Source organism: Lepisma saccharinum, chromosome 23 (genome assembly GCF_977018435.1).
Source record: "Lepisma saccharinum chromosome 23, izLepSacc3.1, whole genome shotgun sequence".
In the NCBI taxonomy this organism is placed as follows: domain Eukaryota; kingdom Metazoa; phylum Arthropoda; class Insecta; order Zygentoma; family Lepismatidae; genus Lepisma; species Lepisma saccharinum.
In genome coordinates, this window is record NC_139251.1 from 65,077,735 (window position 1) to 65,092,516 (window position 14,782).

Genomic DNA, 14,782 nt, shown 5'->3' on the forward strand with positions numbered 1-14,782 from the left:
AGTGGTAGAAATTACAGAATTGTTCAGAACGGATTTTAAGGTGCAGCACCTTCTCAAAAATATACCTGTTTTCACACCGATTGTTTGAGATATATATTTTAGGACATGAAATCCAGCAAAATGAACACACTTTGTTGCATGTTTTTGCACCTTTTCGTGAGATTAGGACATTTATCCCCGTTTACCCCCTCTTTGATGCTTCAGCACCTTCCCCTTTCATTTTCTTTCACGTTTTGTTAACAAATAGGACAGCAAAATGAATCATTTCCACTCTTCTTGAGCAGCTACATAAAATCCTATAGTCTCATTTTGTAGAGCAGAACGAGAGCTACAAAATGGTGTAATGTAATCATTGCAGCCCAAATAGTTCCCAAGAGAATGTAGCAAAACCCGCGACAGAAAACACTTACTTCAACAAAACCTATTCGGCAGAACCACAGTTCTCTACGCGCGCATTATATAGAGAAGGTGCAGAAGAAGACAGAATTGAATAGCGGTATTTTATCAGCCCTTTTTTTTGCACCTTTTTGGAAACATTCTCAAAACTTTTTTTTTCCCTTTACCAACCATGATTTTGCACCTTAAAATACTTTCCATAGACATATGACAATATAATGATGAATGTGTGTAATATATTAGGTAGATTAAGTTTAATTTAGACTTAAAACTGATCGTTCAACCCCTGCTTACCGTCCATTGAGTCAACAGAGAAAGGGTTGTTCAGGTGAGGGATGATGTGGAAGTGCATCGCTGTTTCCTCTGGCCTCTGCTGCATTTGCTGACATGATCCCAAAATAAAAATTATCTGAAAAGCATGCCAGAATTCGCTAGGTTTGTGTACATTCTGCAAATCTGAATGAGTTTATTTAAACTTAGGATCTACACATATACTCGTACGTTACTCAACAACAGCAGCTGTTTAAAAGTTTTTTTTTTATATTTGACTGTATGTTTTTTCTATGAATGCGACAAATAATCCTATTTTTATCAAGAGTTGAAGTTCTTTTTTTTACACAATTTCGCACAGGGTGGTTTTATTTAAGTATACAATATTAAAAGCTTTATACAGGACTATATTGTACATCTTCACCAGGCCTCATCTTTAATGTACGTTAAAGTATCTTGGTTAATTTCATCAAGTAAGAATTTTTGCTACGCTCACGCTCGCTTGCTAAAAGTGCATAATCAGTTGTGTTTGGTTCATAATGTTATGTTGAGACAGTACCCATATATGCTTTCTTTTAATTACGAGATGTTTGTTCAATTTAGAAGTTTAAAGAATTTGCAGCTCTACAATAGTCACTATGAACACACATCGAAAAAATATAAGAAAATCGAGAATTCTACAACTTTGAAATTACAAAAGTCAGGTCGTAGCCCTAATGGCTCGGCACTCTTTCACACAAGTCAAGGACTGCGATTGAGGTACGGACCTAACCTACTGTCATCCGACCCCCTTCCGATCACCACCCTGCCTCTTTGTTTCTCCGGCTTCCGCACTCACCACGTACCTCACCTCGGCAGTGACCGGACATTTACCTCAGGATTTCACACCTGCACTGACAGACATCGATTTTGAACTGTTAGAATAACAGAAGCTATCAAATTAAAGATGCCACCGATCGAGCAGCTTGCTCCAAAGAAAACTGTGTAAATAAATTCTCGTTCATACAAGATAGTGGTTGATATTTAATGGTGTATTAAACGTGACTTCCCCAGAAAGTATCTCCACCAGCGCCTCCCCTTCCTGTCGCTGTCAATACTCAAATTCCAACCACCGTGCAGGAGTGGTTGGCAAAGGGACAGAAAAGAGAAGTAAAATAAACAAAATGAATCAATAAATCAAGTAAATGCCCAAGATTACTTTTCCTGCAGCTTATCTACCTGCCACGTTTTTCCCCCCACCAAAACTAGTCGACGCAATGGCTTCACTTTTAATTCCTAAGGAAAATTTCCCCTGTTATGGAGTTGTTCTTATAACCATTATTTTTTTGTAGCTATCCACGTATTATATATGCAATCTGTGACTAAAGTTTATGAATCTAATAATTTTAAATAATGGCAGATATTGCATCACTATGCATTTAAACAGTACACCAACAGGTATACATTCTATACACTATAATAATTGTATGATCAGAAGTTTCATGGAAATGAAGTCAATTTATTACTTCGTACAAATATGGTAGAATTACTAATCTAGGATATATTAAAATATTCCTATTTTTGTAAAATTCAGTACCTGTAGGAAGTGTAACTTGGCCAAAAACTTAAACGATGCCGTCTTCATTGCGAGCGGCCTCTATTATCACTCCATGGAAGACGTTGCTGTTCCTCTGTTTCGAATGTTTCTCTAACCTTCTATTACACCGAAGCATAAAAACAAAACAATGCTCTAGCATTGCTAACTTTGTATAAAGGATTGCTGCATTGTTCTCCTTCCATATATAGCCATTGCGTTATCTGAGTATTGTGATTTCTCGAGTGCTCACATAAACCATCAAACATCGAAATATGTGGCTTTTTCTCAAATAATTGAAAAATATATAACAATATAAAAATCTGCTACGTGAGAAATTTGCAATTTCTGTTCGGATGTAAGTGTAAATGGGTTCTGATTGGAACTAGCATGACGTTTGTTGTTTGGGTGTTTATCAGACATATTTTTCTGTTTATTTGAGGTGAAAATTCCTCTTTTCCAAGAGATGGAGACGTAACAGGCTGTTGCAAAATATAATTTTCAATACTTCAAAGTTTTAAACTAGATAATGAAAAACAAAATGAACCTGTTTCAGTTTTTATTGAAACCGCTGAGAACATATTGTTTCGTGCAACTACAAAGAAAATATTAGCCTACTTTCGTTATTGTAATCTTTATAATCCGTGGAGAGATTTCTAATAATATAATTCTCAAGAAGTAAATATTTAACAGAAATTTAGGCCAGAAAAAGTAAAAGAGTATTTAGAGTACAATAGCCTAATAACCTATCTAATGACAATTTGCTCTGCAACAATATACAGAGGGGTCTTGTTGATTGATTTGGTCTATTTTACTTCCACTTTCTGCCACTTTTGGCTAATCGCGAAGATGCAGGGATTTTGTATTGGGCTGTTGGTGGTATGTGCTAAATGTTGCTGACAGAGAGTATACATTACACAACTCTAGAGATTTTTGTTCTGATTGTATGCTTTACGATAATAATACGGTGCAGTTAGGCATATGTTATGTTAAGCCCGGACGAATATTCTGGGATATGTCAGTCACGTGTCCCTGTATACTTGAGAAAATCAGCCGTCTTGAAAAGCGTTTGCCGTATAAAATTTCATGCACAACTTTAGTTTATGAATCATATCTCTTATACCACTCAAACATATAGACTTGATGTTTTTTAAACTGTTTCTCATACATTATATCAAGGTAAAAAGGTTAGCGCATTTTCTCTAAATGCAAAAATTTTCCCATCATCATAATGAAATGAAAATACTGCAAATACAATTATATAATAAGTTTCTCTCCATAACTTTTACATGCAAGAAGGTTCAAACTGAAGTTAATGGAAATGTTACACCCTTTAATATCATATGTAGTGGCATTAATTCTGGACACTTTCAGTAAAATGTTATTTTTTTAAAAAATTTTGAATGTAAAAACTATATTCTGTATAGAAATATTAAACAAGATGAAATGACATCGTCCAGTAACTTCAATATTTGCATCTGAGTGCATCACTGTAGTCTGATTATTATTGTTATTGTTATTTTCAACCAACAGAATTCTTGTGTGCGATTGTTGTATAGTAGGTGAACTGGGAGCATAATTGTTGTACATCGTTCAGTAACTTCAAGAATTTCATCTTACTGCAGCATTGTTGTCTGATTATTGGTATTTTCTGTACTGTACGCTTCATTGTTTGCAGCAGTCGGAAGCTGACTTTTGTGAAGTGAACATCTTTTAGGTACTGTACGTACGTACGGTACATAGAGCGAGTTGAAACGTGATACTGAAATTGCAATGATATTTTTGAAAATGATTTTTCAGAATATGTTTTTGAATTTCTCATAATTTTACAAACATTTATATACAAATTATCCATGTGTTATATTCGACGATATGTCATGTACAGCGGAAGGTATTCATTCGAGCGATGCGACACTTCGCGCCGTCCTTCTGAAAGATGTACCGCTGAACGTCATCCCCCAACAAATCACGAATAGTTGGTAGCAGTTTTACATCTACGACCTGTCCTTGGCATGGTTCCCCACACCATGACTTTGACTGGGTGCTCCATAGTGGGGGTGGTGCACTCAGGTAGCATGTCTTCACCTGTTCGGTGACGCACAAACCTGATGCCATCACTTCCAACGATGCTGATCTTCCTTTCATCGCTCTAAATGACTTTGTCCCAATCTTCTTGTGTCCACTCCCTGTGTGCTAACGCCCAATCCAAACGCTTATTTCTCTGCTTTTGGTTGAGAAAAGGCTTCTTTCTTGCGACCCTCGCTCGTAAACCATTTTTGCAAAGTTTTTGTTTGACTGTTCGGTCAGGAACTTGTACCCCGGATTTTCTCAAGATGGCATTAACATCTTTTGCTGTAAGCCGGCGATCTTGTAGACAAAGGCGGCAGATTCTACGACAGTCTTGAGAAGTTAGTTTTGGATTCCTGCCACTTCTTGGAGCAGATTTTGTGCCCCCAGTTGTTTCATACAGCTTGCAAACTTTTCTAACGCGTGACTTTGTAGCGCCACCACCCAACCTTTTCGCTATTTCTTCATAAGAATAGCCTTCATCGTGAAGTGTTACTGCCTTACTCCTTTTACTTGGTGACCAATCAGCGCGTTTCTTTGCGTTAGGAGCCATTATTTGCAATTTCAGTATCACGTTTCAATTCGCTCTATGTACCGTACGTACGTATACAGTACTTAAAAGATGTTCACTTCACAAAAGGCAGCTGCCAACTTCTGCAATCAATGAAGCTCATAACCCAAAGTACAGTACAGAAAATACCAAATCAGACAACAATGCTGCAGTAATGAAATTCTTGAAGTTACTGAACGATGTACAATAATGATGCTCCCAGTTCATCTACTATACAACAATCGCACACAAGCGTCCTGTTGGTTGAAAATAACAATAACAATAATAAGCAGACTACAATGATTAACTCAGATGCAATTATTGAAGTTACTGAACGATGTAATTTAAACGTGTTTAATATTTCTATGCAGAATGTAGTTTTTACATTAGAGATTTTTAAAAAAATAACGTTTTACTAAAAGTGTCCAGAATTAATGCCACTACTGTGTGTAATAATTAGTAACATTTAAGCTTATCCATGACCTCTGATATGTAATCTTATCTGTAATGGTAATTTTAAGGCACCTCAACTCTCTAGGGAACCCCATTTAAACAAAGGCATGGAATGTCGTCATCATAACCCTTACTATTTTAAGAAATATGATGCAACTTTTTACCATTTACTTGCAGGTTAAGAAAGTGGAGAATCTCCGACTATTTACACCAACAATACTAAATAATATTATGATATTTACTGTAGGACATATTTTCTACAGGAAATTTTATGTCACTTGCGTTTAGCAGTTACTATGCACGGAAAATATCCCAAGCTGTTTGCCACCTGGGAAGTTGTACTTAAGGGTGCAAGGGGAGGGGGAGAGTTATTTATTGAGATATTGTCATTACATAAAAACTTTAAAGAAAGTAATTTTGCTCAGGAGGAAAATATTTTGGATTATGTTTCGTGCATAGTAACTGCTAAAAGTAAGTGACATACATAAACATAATAACAATCTTCCGTAAGTGGTTTGTTTTTAAAACCTTTATTTTAGCTCTGATATGTATTCAAAGTATTCAGCCCATTTTGTTAAAAAATTGGAATCTTTCCCTTCTTGTTCTCACCGGTTCATTTGTTTGTTCCATAGTAATGTTTACAATGCTATGACATATAATACCACATACTATCCGACCGGGAGATACGAGACTAGCGCTCGAGAGGACGAGTTTACACGACAAAGGGGAGGTAGATAGATAGATGCGCGAAACAAAGCTGCGTTCGATTGTTGTGGATATTGTTGTGTTTGTGATTGGTTTTAGAAGTCTCTCAACGTACAATACGTCAATGGTATTTCATTGTGGATTTGGATAAACTTTGTGAGTGTTTCTTCATCGTTTTCATCATACGTATACATACACATCACAAAAGTGGATGAACACTTAAAAAAATACTAATACAAATACCTTATTCGTTTCACCCCTATTTTGTCACCGCACTCGTTCAGTCAGCACAAACTCACTTGTGTTGATGGACCATAGCATTGTTGATAATAAGGTTTCCGAGTCGCCGTTATTCTACTTTACTGCCTGTTCATTAATTGTATCTGGTTACATTTACGTGTAAGTAGCTGTAAGAGTTTCGTTTCTGTAATAGAAGTAACGCTATCAACAGACACCTAAATTCTAAACTTGGAACTTCGTAACGTGAGTTAAGAACCAAGTTTGCTAACTCTGTTTCCGACTATGTGTCTTCTCTGGATTCTAAGGTGAAATTGTCTAAGAAAGCGATTTAGAACTTCCACACTTTATTGCAATCGTCATTTTTAATTGCATGAGATGACTTTAGTGTTTCTGGTGGATATCTGCATTCATTCGGAACGTGTTAATCGAGCTACAAAGAAGCTGTTGTCGACGTGGTGGGTCTTGTTGAGCTTCAATAGAAGAGAAAGAAACAGGTGCAAGGGAATAGATGGCACCACATGCAAAGTACCGTCGCCGATATACGAACCATATGTGGAATTATTTTTATAAAAAGTAAAGTCCGTATGCTAATAACTTGTTATATCCCGCGCAGGCGTAGTACTGCACATGCGCACGGACTCCCGGCATGTCTTGCACAGAAGGAGACACCATTTGGAGGCACCATGTCAGTGCGTGATTGCAATGTTTAAGACGATCGAGTGGCCTGACGACTGCGAGACACGGTCAGTAATCCAGTTCTTGGCAGCAGCAGAAATTCGTCGACAGGTTTGTAAAGTGTACGACCACAATGCAATGGAAGCCGGACCCTGTGGCAGAGTGGTTAGCACATTGCGCTACGACGCCAGGAGTCCTGGGTTCGAATCCCGGCTTGGGCATGGATGTTTGTGAGTGTCCATTCATCAATTTTATCATGCCATCACTCATCCCATCTTCGCAAACGCGAAGTAAAATGAACTAAATCAATCAAATCAAATCTCAATGCAATGAGCTATAGCAAAGTGTGGGAGCGAGCGTTCAAGGACGGGCGGGAGAATGTGCATGATCAGCCGCACTCAGTTCGGCCCATCGTTTGACTGGGAACAATTGGCTCATCCTCCTTACAACTCGGACCTTGCGCCCAGAGACTATCACGTGTTCCGGCATCCAATGAAGTTCCTCGGCGGCAAGCGTTTTGGCAGCGACCGAGTGAAAACGGGAGTTGGGAAATACTTGTCTCACAACCGGCTGACTTCTATGAGGAGGGTCTATAAAAGCTCATCCTACGTTATGGCGAGTGTTTAAATAATCACGGAAACTATGTGGAAAAAATAGAGCAAGACATGTAGAATCTGATACAAAGTAAATATTCACTAAAAATTTGACAGTGCATTTCTTTTGGTAAAACGGACCTCTTGTATGCAAAGTAAAGGTCACTCCTTGTATCATTATTTGTTTATTTGTCGTAATGATATATATATATGAAGGTCTTTATGTGCCAGAAACATAACGAAAACACATGTAAGTTTTCATATATTTATAGTAGTATAACTGTAGTAACTTTACTTTCAAAAAGTACCTTTCCGGTTCAAGGGAAATTCAACTGCCCTGCCTGTGCAACTTTTCTGCAACCGGGAGGATACAAAAAACCTTGTACTGCATGCACTGATATTGTGAAATGTAATTTTCGTTCTTGTTGCTCTCAAAGTTGACGGACCTGAAAGGAAGGAAAATAAAAATTTGCTTATTTCTGTTCTTATTAATTTTACTGATGTATTGAGTCCAAGATCTGTCTGTCGCTCTCTCAGTTAATGAGTTGTTGCCTTGGTCCAGGAACAATGACGTCATCAGCCGAGGAGAACTCATTGAGCAAGTAAACGCCTCTCCAGATCAACGAAGTCTTCTTCTGGCACTGCGGGAGAGGAAAGGAGATTGTGAGGAATTGTTTTCAGTTCAGAAAAATAATTGCAAAGTGAGTAGCTGACATAGTTAGCGAAGAAAGTACAACACTTGAATCCACTTAGTTGTGTTTTAACTCATTTCACAAGTTTTAATGTTTCTTTCGTAGCTGCGGTGGTCAAGTAGTCGGTCACCGTGGCAGAGTGGTCGTCGCAGAGCGCTACGAAACGTTGGGTCTCGGGTTCGAATCCCGGTTCGGACATGAATGTTTGTGTTTGTCCAAGAATGAGAAAACAGAGAATGTAGTAAAAATTAACAACCTCAGAAAAAATGAATAACGGGGGATACTACCGTCTAGTGGTCTTCCTTTTCGAAGAGAAGTCGGTAGGGCATCTGACTGCTACACAGGAGACCCGGGTTCGATTCCCGTTGTGAGTGATTTTTGGGCGGATTTTTTTCGGCCTTGTCCCTGCCTAAAGCGGCTCTCTGGTTCATCCAGTCTCAAATCAATGGGTACATGGGGGGAGGGGTAAAGGCTGCCGGAGCGTGATGCTTATAACATCACCTCCAAAATGGCCGAGATCGAGAAAGTATGGGGCCCTAAGCTGTCCCGCGCTTGAAGAACGTTGATATTTCTAGCTTCCCCGATGACGTAGTGGTAACATTATCAATTAAGCAAACAATGCTTTGGGGAGGTTGCCCACTCAGTGCGTGTTTGTGGTTTCATTTTGGGAGGTAAGGAAGGGGTAGTTTTTTTGGGGGGGGGTATATAAATGTGTATGTATGTTAGCCTTTCGGTTTTAAGTCACTTGGAACATTGGTTCTAATCTAGGTTATTAAATCTTAACATGACATTTACATGTAAGTTATAAACACTTACTGTACTGACGTTCCAAGATAACCCAAACTCATCTACAAAAAATGCAACTCCAACATCTGTGTCTTACCTTGCAACAAGTAAAAAGGCTGAGTATTCCCTAGAGCTCCCACGTGAACATCCCCTTGATGGACCTGCAGATGGTAGTGCAGGGGCTCATTGTGACGATCGACGGACGAAGCAACCAACGCCCGGATGCAAAACAAAAACGCAAGCTGGAAAACAAAACACCATTAAATGATTAGAAAACATAATGAAATGCCAAAAATAGGTTCACCTAATATTTTCTTTAACTTTCAAGATTATAATATAATAAATGAATGACCAAATCTTCAAATGTTTTAGGCCCTAAAGAGCAAATAAATTACAATTTTTAAACTTAACGTGAACTTTTTGGGAAATTGTAACAGATTTCCACAAAAAATATTACTGTTCAAATACTTGGATTAACAGATGCCACAGGATGTGTTGAGTATGCGCTGGAAACGTAAAAACAGGGAAAGCTCTAAAAATGTAATCGCAAATATAATACTCCACTGGTAGCGATCAACGGTCACGGGACGAGGAGAGGGCACTGGAAGGAGAACCGTTCTTGGTCGTTGTTAAAGGTTTTGTTCCGCATTCGTCTGGAGTGACTGGGGAAATCAGCTGTAAAACTTCGCCTTGTTCGATCTGAACCTATGACCTCCCTAATACGAACATGTCAATATAACAACTCGATTAAAATCGTTAGTTCATTACTTGTATCAGTAGTACAACTTGCTTGTATTCTAATCTAATCCTCTATCGTTAGTTCTTTGTTCTAATTTTTAGTGAATTTCAGGATGCGGAATAAAGCAATACCCTGGATGTGTTCCTTAAACAGAAATGCCAACGCATTCTATATTTTCAATTTTGTTGTTTTTTCTGTCACTTTCGGGTAATGTCGACGAGTGAGACGAATAATTAGATGGATTGAAGAGAGACATTCCCACACGAACACCCTTTCCCAGGACAGCAATCAAACCCCGAGCCATTGTTTAGTAAATCATGAGTGGCTCGCTCAACACACCGAGACACACTGACTATGGAAAGCGTATATAACGAAATGCATAAACGTAAATAACACAACTTAGAGAAAATCAATTATACTCTGTCCCGGGTATCTGGAGCAGGAGAACGAAAACAAGTCTCTGCGCAAGTAGTGACGCGAGACGGCTCCACCAATGAACACGACAGGTGGAATGGGATTGCGTGAAGGGGGAAAGCGACTGAAGTTACCAGCCTTCGAGCAGCGTGTTCTGCTGCCCCTCTGACGCTATGCGCAGCGTTGCTCCAGAGATAGTTGGGACAGGGTATAGATACCAAATAAATATTTGAGAATGGTTTATCTCATAACTATTAACTCGAAATATAACAAATGAAGGTGCATTCCAGAGTTACGCGTGTGACATTTCACACACATAATATAAATAAGGTTATATAAGATTAAATTAAAATATTCACAATGAACTAATTCCATGCAATTATATAGTACTTTGTGATCTCTGCTAACAAATAAAAAAAATCTTGAGTATGATGGTACAGGCGATACTTGTGTGACTCTTTAAAAATGTGGCAACTTTGTCTAATTTTTGTCGGTGAAATATGCAAATTATATGCATTCACAAACATTTAAACCTTAATGAAATTAAAAACAATGATGATTTTCAGATTAATTCATTTTGTTATTCTCATGGAGTATAAGACCACTTTTCGTGGAATGCTCCTAAAGCTAAATATTTGCAACAGCTTGTTCTTATGAGTCGTTAGTAAAATTCATGTGAAAATATAATGCACATTACCTTGCATAGAAAATTTGTGATGTAAAATCCCATCATTTGAAGCTGACGGATCTTGTTCTCGTAGAGTAGAGAGTTATGTAACGTATAGCAGACTTGCAAAGAGGTAAGTCAATTTCTTATCTCAGTCATTTCAAATACTTTTGCAGTGCTAGTGAAAATATAAGGTTTCTTCTCCTTTTCGAAGAGTTTAGTTTCTTTTTTATAAAGGAAAGGAAGGACAATGCATAATCGTGATGCAATGAACATATTGTTCGTCTATTGTCAAGTTGAGAAAAACAAGCGACAACTGTTTAAGAATGGCACTTACGTTTTGAAACACAATGTCGAGGTTCTGTAGAAACGAGATCACCCGCAGAAATGATGAAAATTGTAATGTCATGTTCACGGGCCATAGTAAAAGACATATGTAATATTCGCAGACAGGGAAAGAGAGGTCGAGAGGGAGGGCATGCGTGGACCCGAATCTGGAACCTTTGGTGGCAAGGCGGCTGCATGAGGTCGTTCACACGAGACAGCTTTTCTCTTCAATGGGTATTCCTTCACTGTGTGTCTCTGCAGAATATTTGTTACAGTTGTTCTGGGCAACGATGTTGCTCTGTTAATAAATTCTGTTGCACATGCTCCCGTTAATCGAGACAAAAACACAGACTAGTCACCACTTTTTGTTTCGTAAGGTAGATCTCCGTGGCAGTCATTATCACAGCGCGCTACGACGCCAGGGGTCCCGGGTTCGAATTCCGGCCTGGTCACAGGTGTTCTTGATGAGTCTCCCTTCTATAATTCCATATATCATAATATTATCACTCATCCTCATCGCCGCGATTAGCCAGAAGTGGCAGAAAAGCGAGGTAAAACAAACCAAATCAAAACAAATCTGTTTCGTAAAGTTATTTTTCTTCTTAAAATGCAAATAATTGACATGCAATGGAGGGATTGATTGGTTTGCTTTATTTTACTTCGCTTTTGGCTAATTTGCGAAGCGATGATGTTATGAAATTGATGAATGGACACTCACACAGAATATCCTTGCCCAGGCCAAGATTCGAACTCAGGATCCCTGGCGTCGTAGCGCGATGTGCTAACCACTGTGCCACGGGGGCCAGCTCATCTTGTAGTGAACTGACAATGAAAAGTATCTCGAAGGACGAGGCTTAATAAGGCGCCAGCGGGTGGGCTCGGGGGGATGAAGTCCTCCTCCGAAATTTAACAAAGGATTGAACATCTGTTCATAAGGTAAGAAAACAACAACAAAGAAAAACAGTGTGAGATTTCATGAAATTAGCGATGAAAGTTATGGTTGAATCCCTCTGTATTAACCTTGATCCAAACGACCTAACCTTCACGGTCACTGCAAAGTCGCTTCGGCCTGCTTGGGAGGCGTGGGGGGACCGACGACCATCGCCACGAGGCGTAGGACGAGCGAGATGTAGACCACGATCACCAGTTCGGCCGCCTCCGCCAGCAGCCGAAGGAACGCGGCGACCAGCCGAAGCAGGAACCACGTGACCTCAGCCACGACCCAATCAACGAGGCTCCAGCATTCATCCATCCTGCAGGGGAAAGCTACTTTCCGAGCATTTCACTTGGTTTGTAACAATGTGTCTCGGGTAACGTCAATGGGCATTTCTGTATCCAAGTGATTCTCACGTTCGATTGTTTATGTGTCTTGACTTCCATTGTTGATTTCATTATGGGAAAATTCAGGGGAAGAGTTGATAGGATAAATTCAGAAATGGAGGTATAGCGGAGGGTGGTTTTCGTGATTATTTAATTAATTTATATATTACGTCTGGGTCATCATGGCGAAGTTCAGGTTTTGTAGCCTTTTGTACCACTTAGCCATGTTTACACGGAAATTAGAAAATAATTTAAACCATTACGCAAGAGGGGAAATATTGAAAACAAAGAAATACAAATATAAAATTTCAAAGACAAAATTATATACCACATACGTACGGACATACAACAAAACACACACACGCTCACATATTCATGACAGCAGTTTGGAGCTCAAATATTAAGTTGAATAAGGGGTTTCAGTGTTTTTGTGCACTTAACTGTATTCAATTTGACCCTATAAGCTTGCACTAATGTGCTAACTATTTGTACCCAGTAGAAAATGTTCGAATGCTACTAAATACTTGCTTTTATATCGTAGTATGAAAATTGCAAATTTCTCAATTTCGTGTGCCTGAGTATCATGTAACGAAAGCTTTTTGAAATCTCTGGAGGAGTAAAATGTAAGACCACAATAAAACATATCTATGTACATTTTCTTATTTTATTACAATTAATGGTCATTGATTATGTGTAATTTGTTTGCAAGTAAATTTTCAGCAGAAAGTAAATGTAACAGTGAGCTACAGCTAGTTTCAAGTAAGGTAGATGAGCCAAAGGTGGCCATAGTTCCCAAGGTGGCCCACTTTATGAAAATCATATTAGTATTTAACAAAGTTAGCAAATGGCACTACATCAATGTACCCAGTCCCCCTCTGGTGCACTATGCAGAAAATGAACTGTCTCGGGCTGCCAGCAGCTATTTTATGTACGAGTAAGTTATTCTGTCAGGGATCGAACAGATTAGTTGTCGTTGTTGTTTTAAGGTAAGTAAGAAATGTCCTTGAAATTAACGAATGTTAATATTTTACACATGTTTCGAAAGTTTCTTTAATTATCTTTTTGATCACACAGTTACGTTGTAAAAATGTTTTTTTTTTTTGTGTGTCAAAGGAACGATACCTATTTTTGTTGAAAAACGTAGTGCAAAGGCGGGTTCCTAAGGTGGACCGCCAGGTTTAGACTTTGCACACTTCGACTGTGACGTGAGTGGAAATCCAACAAAGGTCTTCTGCGACTGAAGTAGATTAGGCGAGAGTTCTCGGGGGAACAAGAAGTGAATCTCCTCAGAATACAATGGAGGGATTCAAATGCTCACCGTTAATCAATGAGCGGCAACAATGGAGGTCAACTAGGTCTTCGTAGAAGTAGACTGCTTGTTACGTAGGTGCCTCTGAACTGTGGGAATTGTGTCAGACATGTCAGTACGCTATCTACAGGCGGAGAGAGAAAGATTCGATGAATACGAATTCTATAGTTCCAAGGAACCAGGGGCGGCGCCAGGGGGGCGCGAGGGGGTGCTTGCGCACTCCTTAATTTTCTTCCGCACCCCCTTCAGCACCACCTACGTTCAACTGAAAACACTAACTCTTAGAGTGTCATATTATGTCATGTCATCATATTGAGCGCCGAATGTTAGGTACTAAAGTAAGACCGCTATTATTGCAAAAGGCAAGCACTGAAAGAGATGCCGATACACATACTTTCCTGTACCGGCGGCAGCCTCTGTAAAGAGCAGCGGCCGTTTTTAATTTCGTCAGAATTGTTATGAATATTTCTTCGTTTGTTTCTTCAAGTGGTCTGTTTGGTTTTCGATAATTGCCTATAGCAGTGGTCCCCAACCTTTTGTTGCTCACGGCGCAATGTACTATGTAGTGAGATCCCGCGGCACACTAACGTACGAGTTGGCCACAGTGCGAGTGGTGACTGACGTTCGACTTGGCAACAGCACAGCTTGCCTTCGCAAGTCAGTTGTTGCTCTTCAGAATAACATACACAATATTTTCCCTCCATCACTGTCGACAATTGTGATTGGGTGCGCAATCCTTATGCTATGCCCCCAGAATCAACCATCGAACTTTCTCTGGAGAAAAAAGAACAGCTCGCAGAACTTCAGACAGACTGAACACTTCAACTGAAAGACGGCGAACTTACCAATGAGTACCCAGCAATAGCAGCGGAAGCAGTTAAATACCCTGTTACATTTTTCAACCACCTACTTGTGCGAACTGGACTTTTCGATACTAACAAACATCAAAAACAAGAAGCGGGAGAGAGATCTCTCAGTTGAACAGGAAATGCGTGTGTGTTTGTCT

The 14,782-nt window shown here is 39.2% G+C and overlaps 2 protein-coding genes and 1 long non-coding RNA gene across 5 annotated transcripts in view; 1 reads left to right on the forward strand and 2 right to left on the reverse strand.

Moving 5' to 3' along the window:
- Positions 1-2,407, reverse strand: part of LOC145977823 (uncharacterized) — a 54,253-nt gene extending 51,846 nt beyond the window's left edge. The window contains exons 1-2 of the mRNA XM_083110138.1: positions 2,243-2,407; positions 691-805 (exon numbers count right to left, since the gene is read on the reverse strand). Coding sequence (XP_082966264.1) covers positions 691-805; positions 2,243-2,290 — 163 coding nt within the window. The 5' untranslated portion in view covers positions 2,291-2,407. The remainder of the gene's footprint in view (positions 1-690; positions 806-2,242) is intronic.
- Positions 1-14,782, forward strand: part of Hmgcl (hydroxymethylglutaryl-CoA lyase) — a 143,508-nt gene that overhangs the window by 57,487 nt on the left and 71,239 nt on the right. The gene's annotated exons all lie outside the window — the stretch shown is intronic.
- Positions 7,924-12,438, reverse strand: LOC145977697 (uncharacterized). 2 transcript variants are annotated; one of them, XR_014440616.1, is made up of 3 exons: positions 12,188-12,438; positions 9,098-9,242; positions 7,924-8,163 (listed from the first exon to the last, which is right to left on the reverse strand). It is a non-coding gene; the product is annotated as an uncharacterized LOC145977697 (long non-coding RNA). The 2 variants fall into 2 exon arrangements; XR_014440615.1 differs by lacking the exon at positions 12,188-12,438 and adding an exon at positions 10,851-10,984.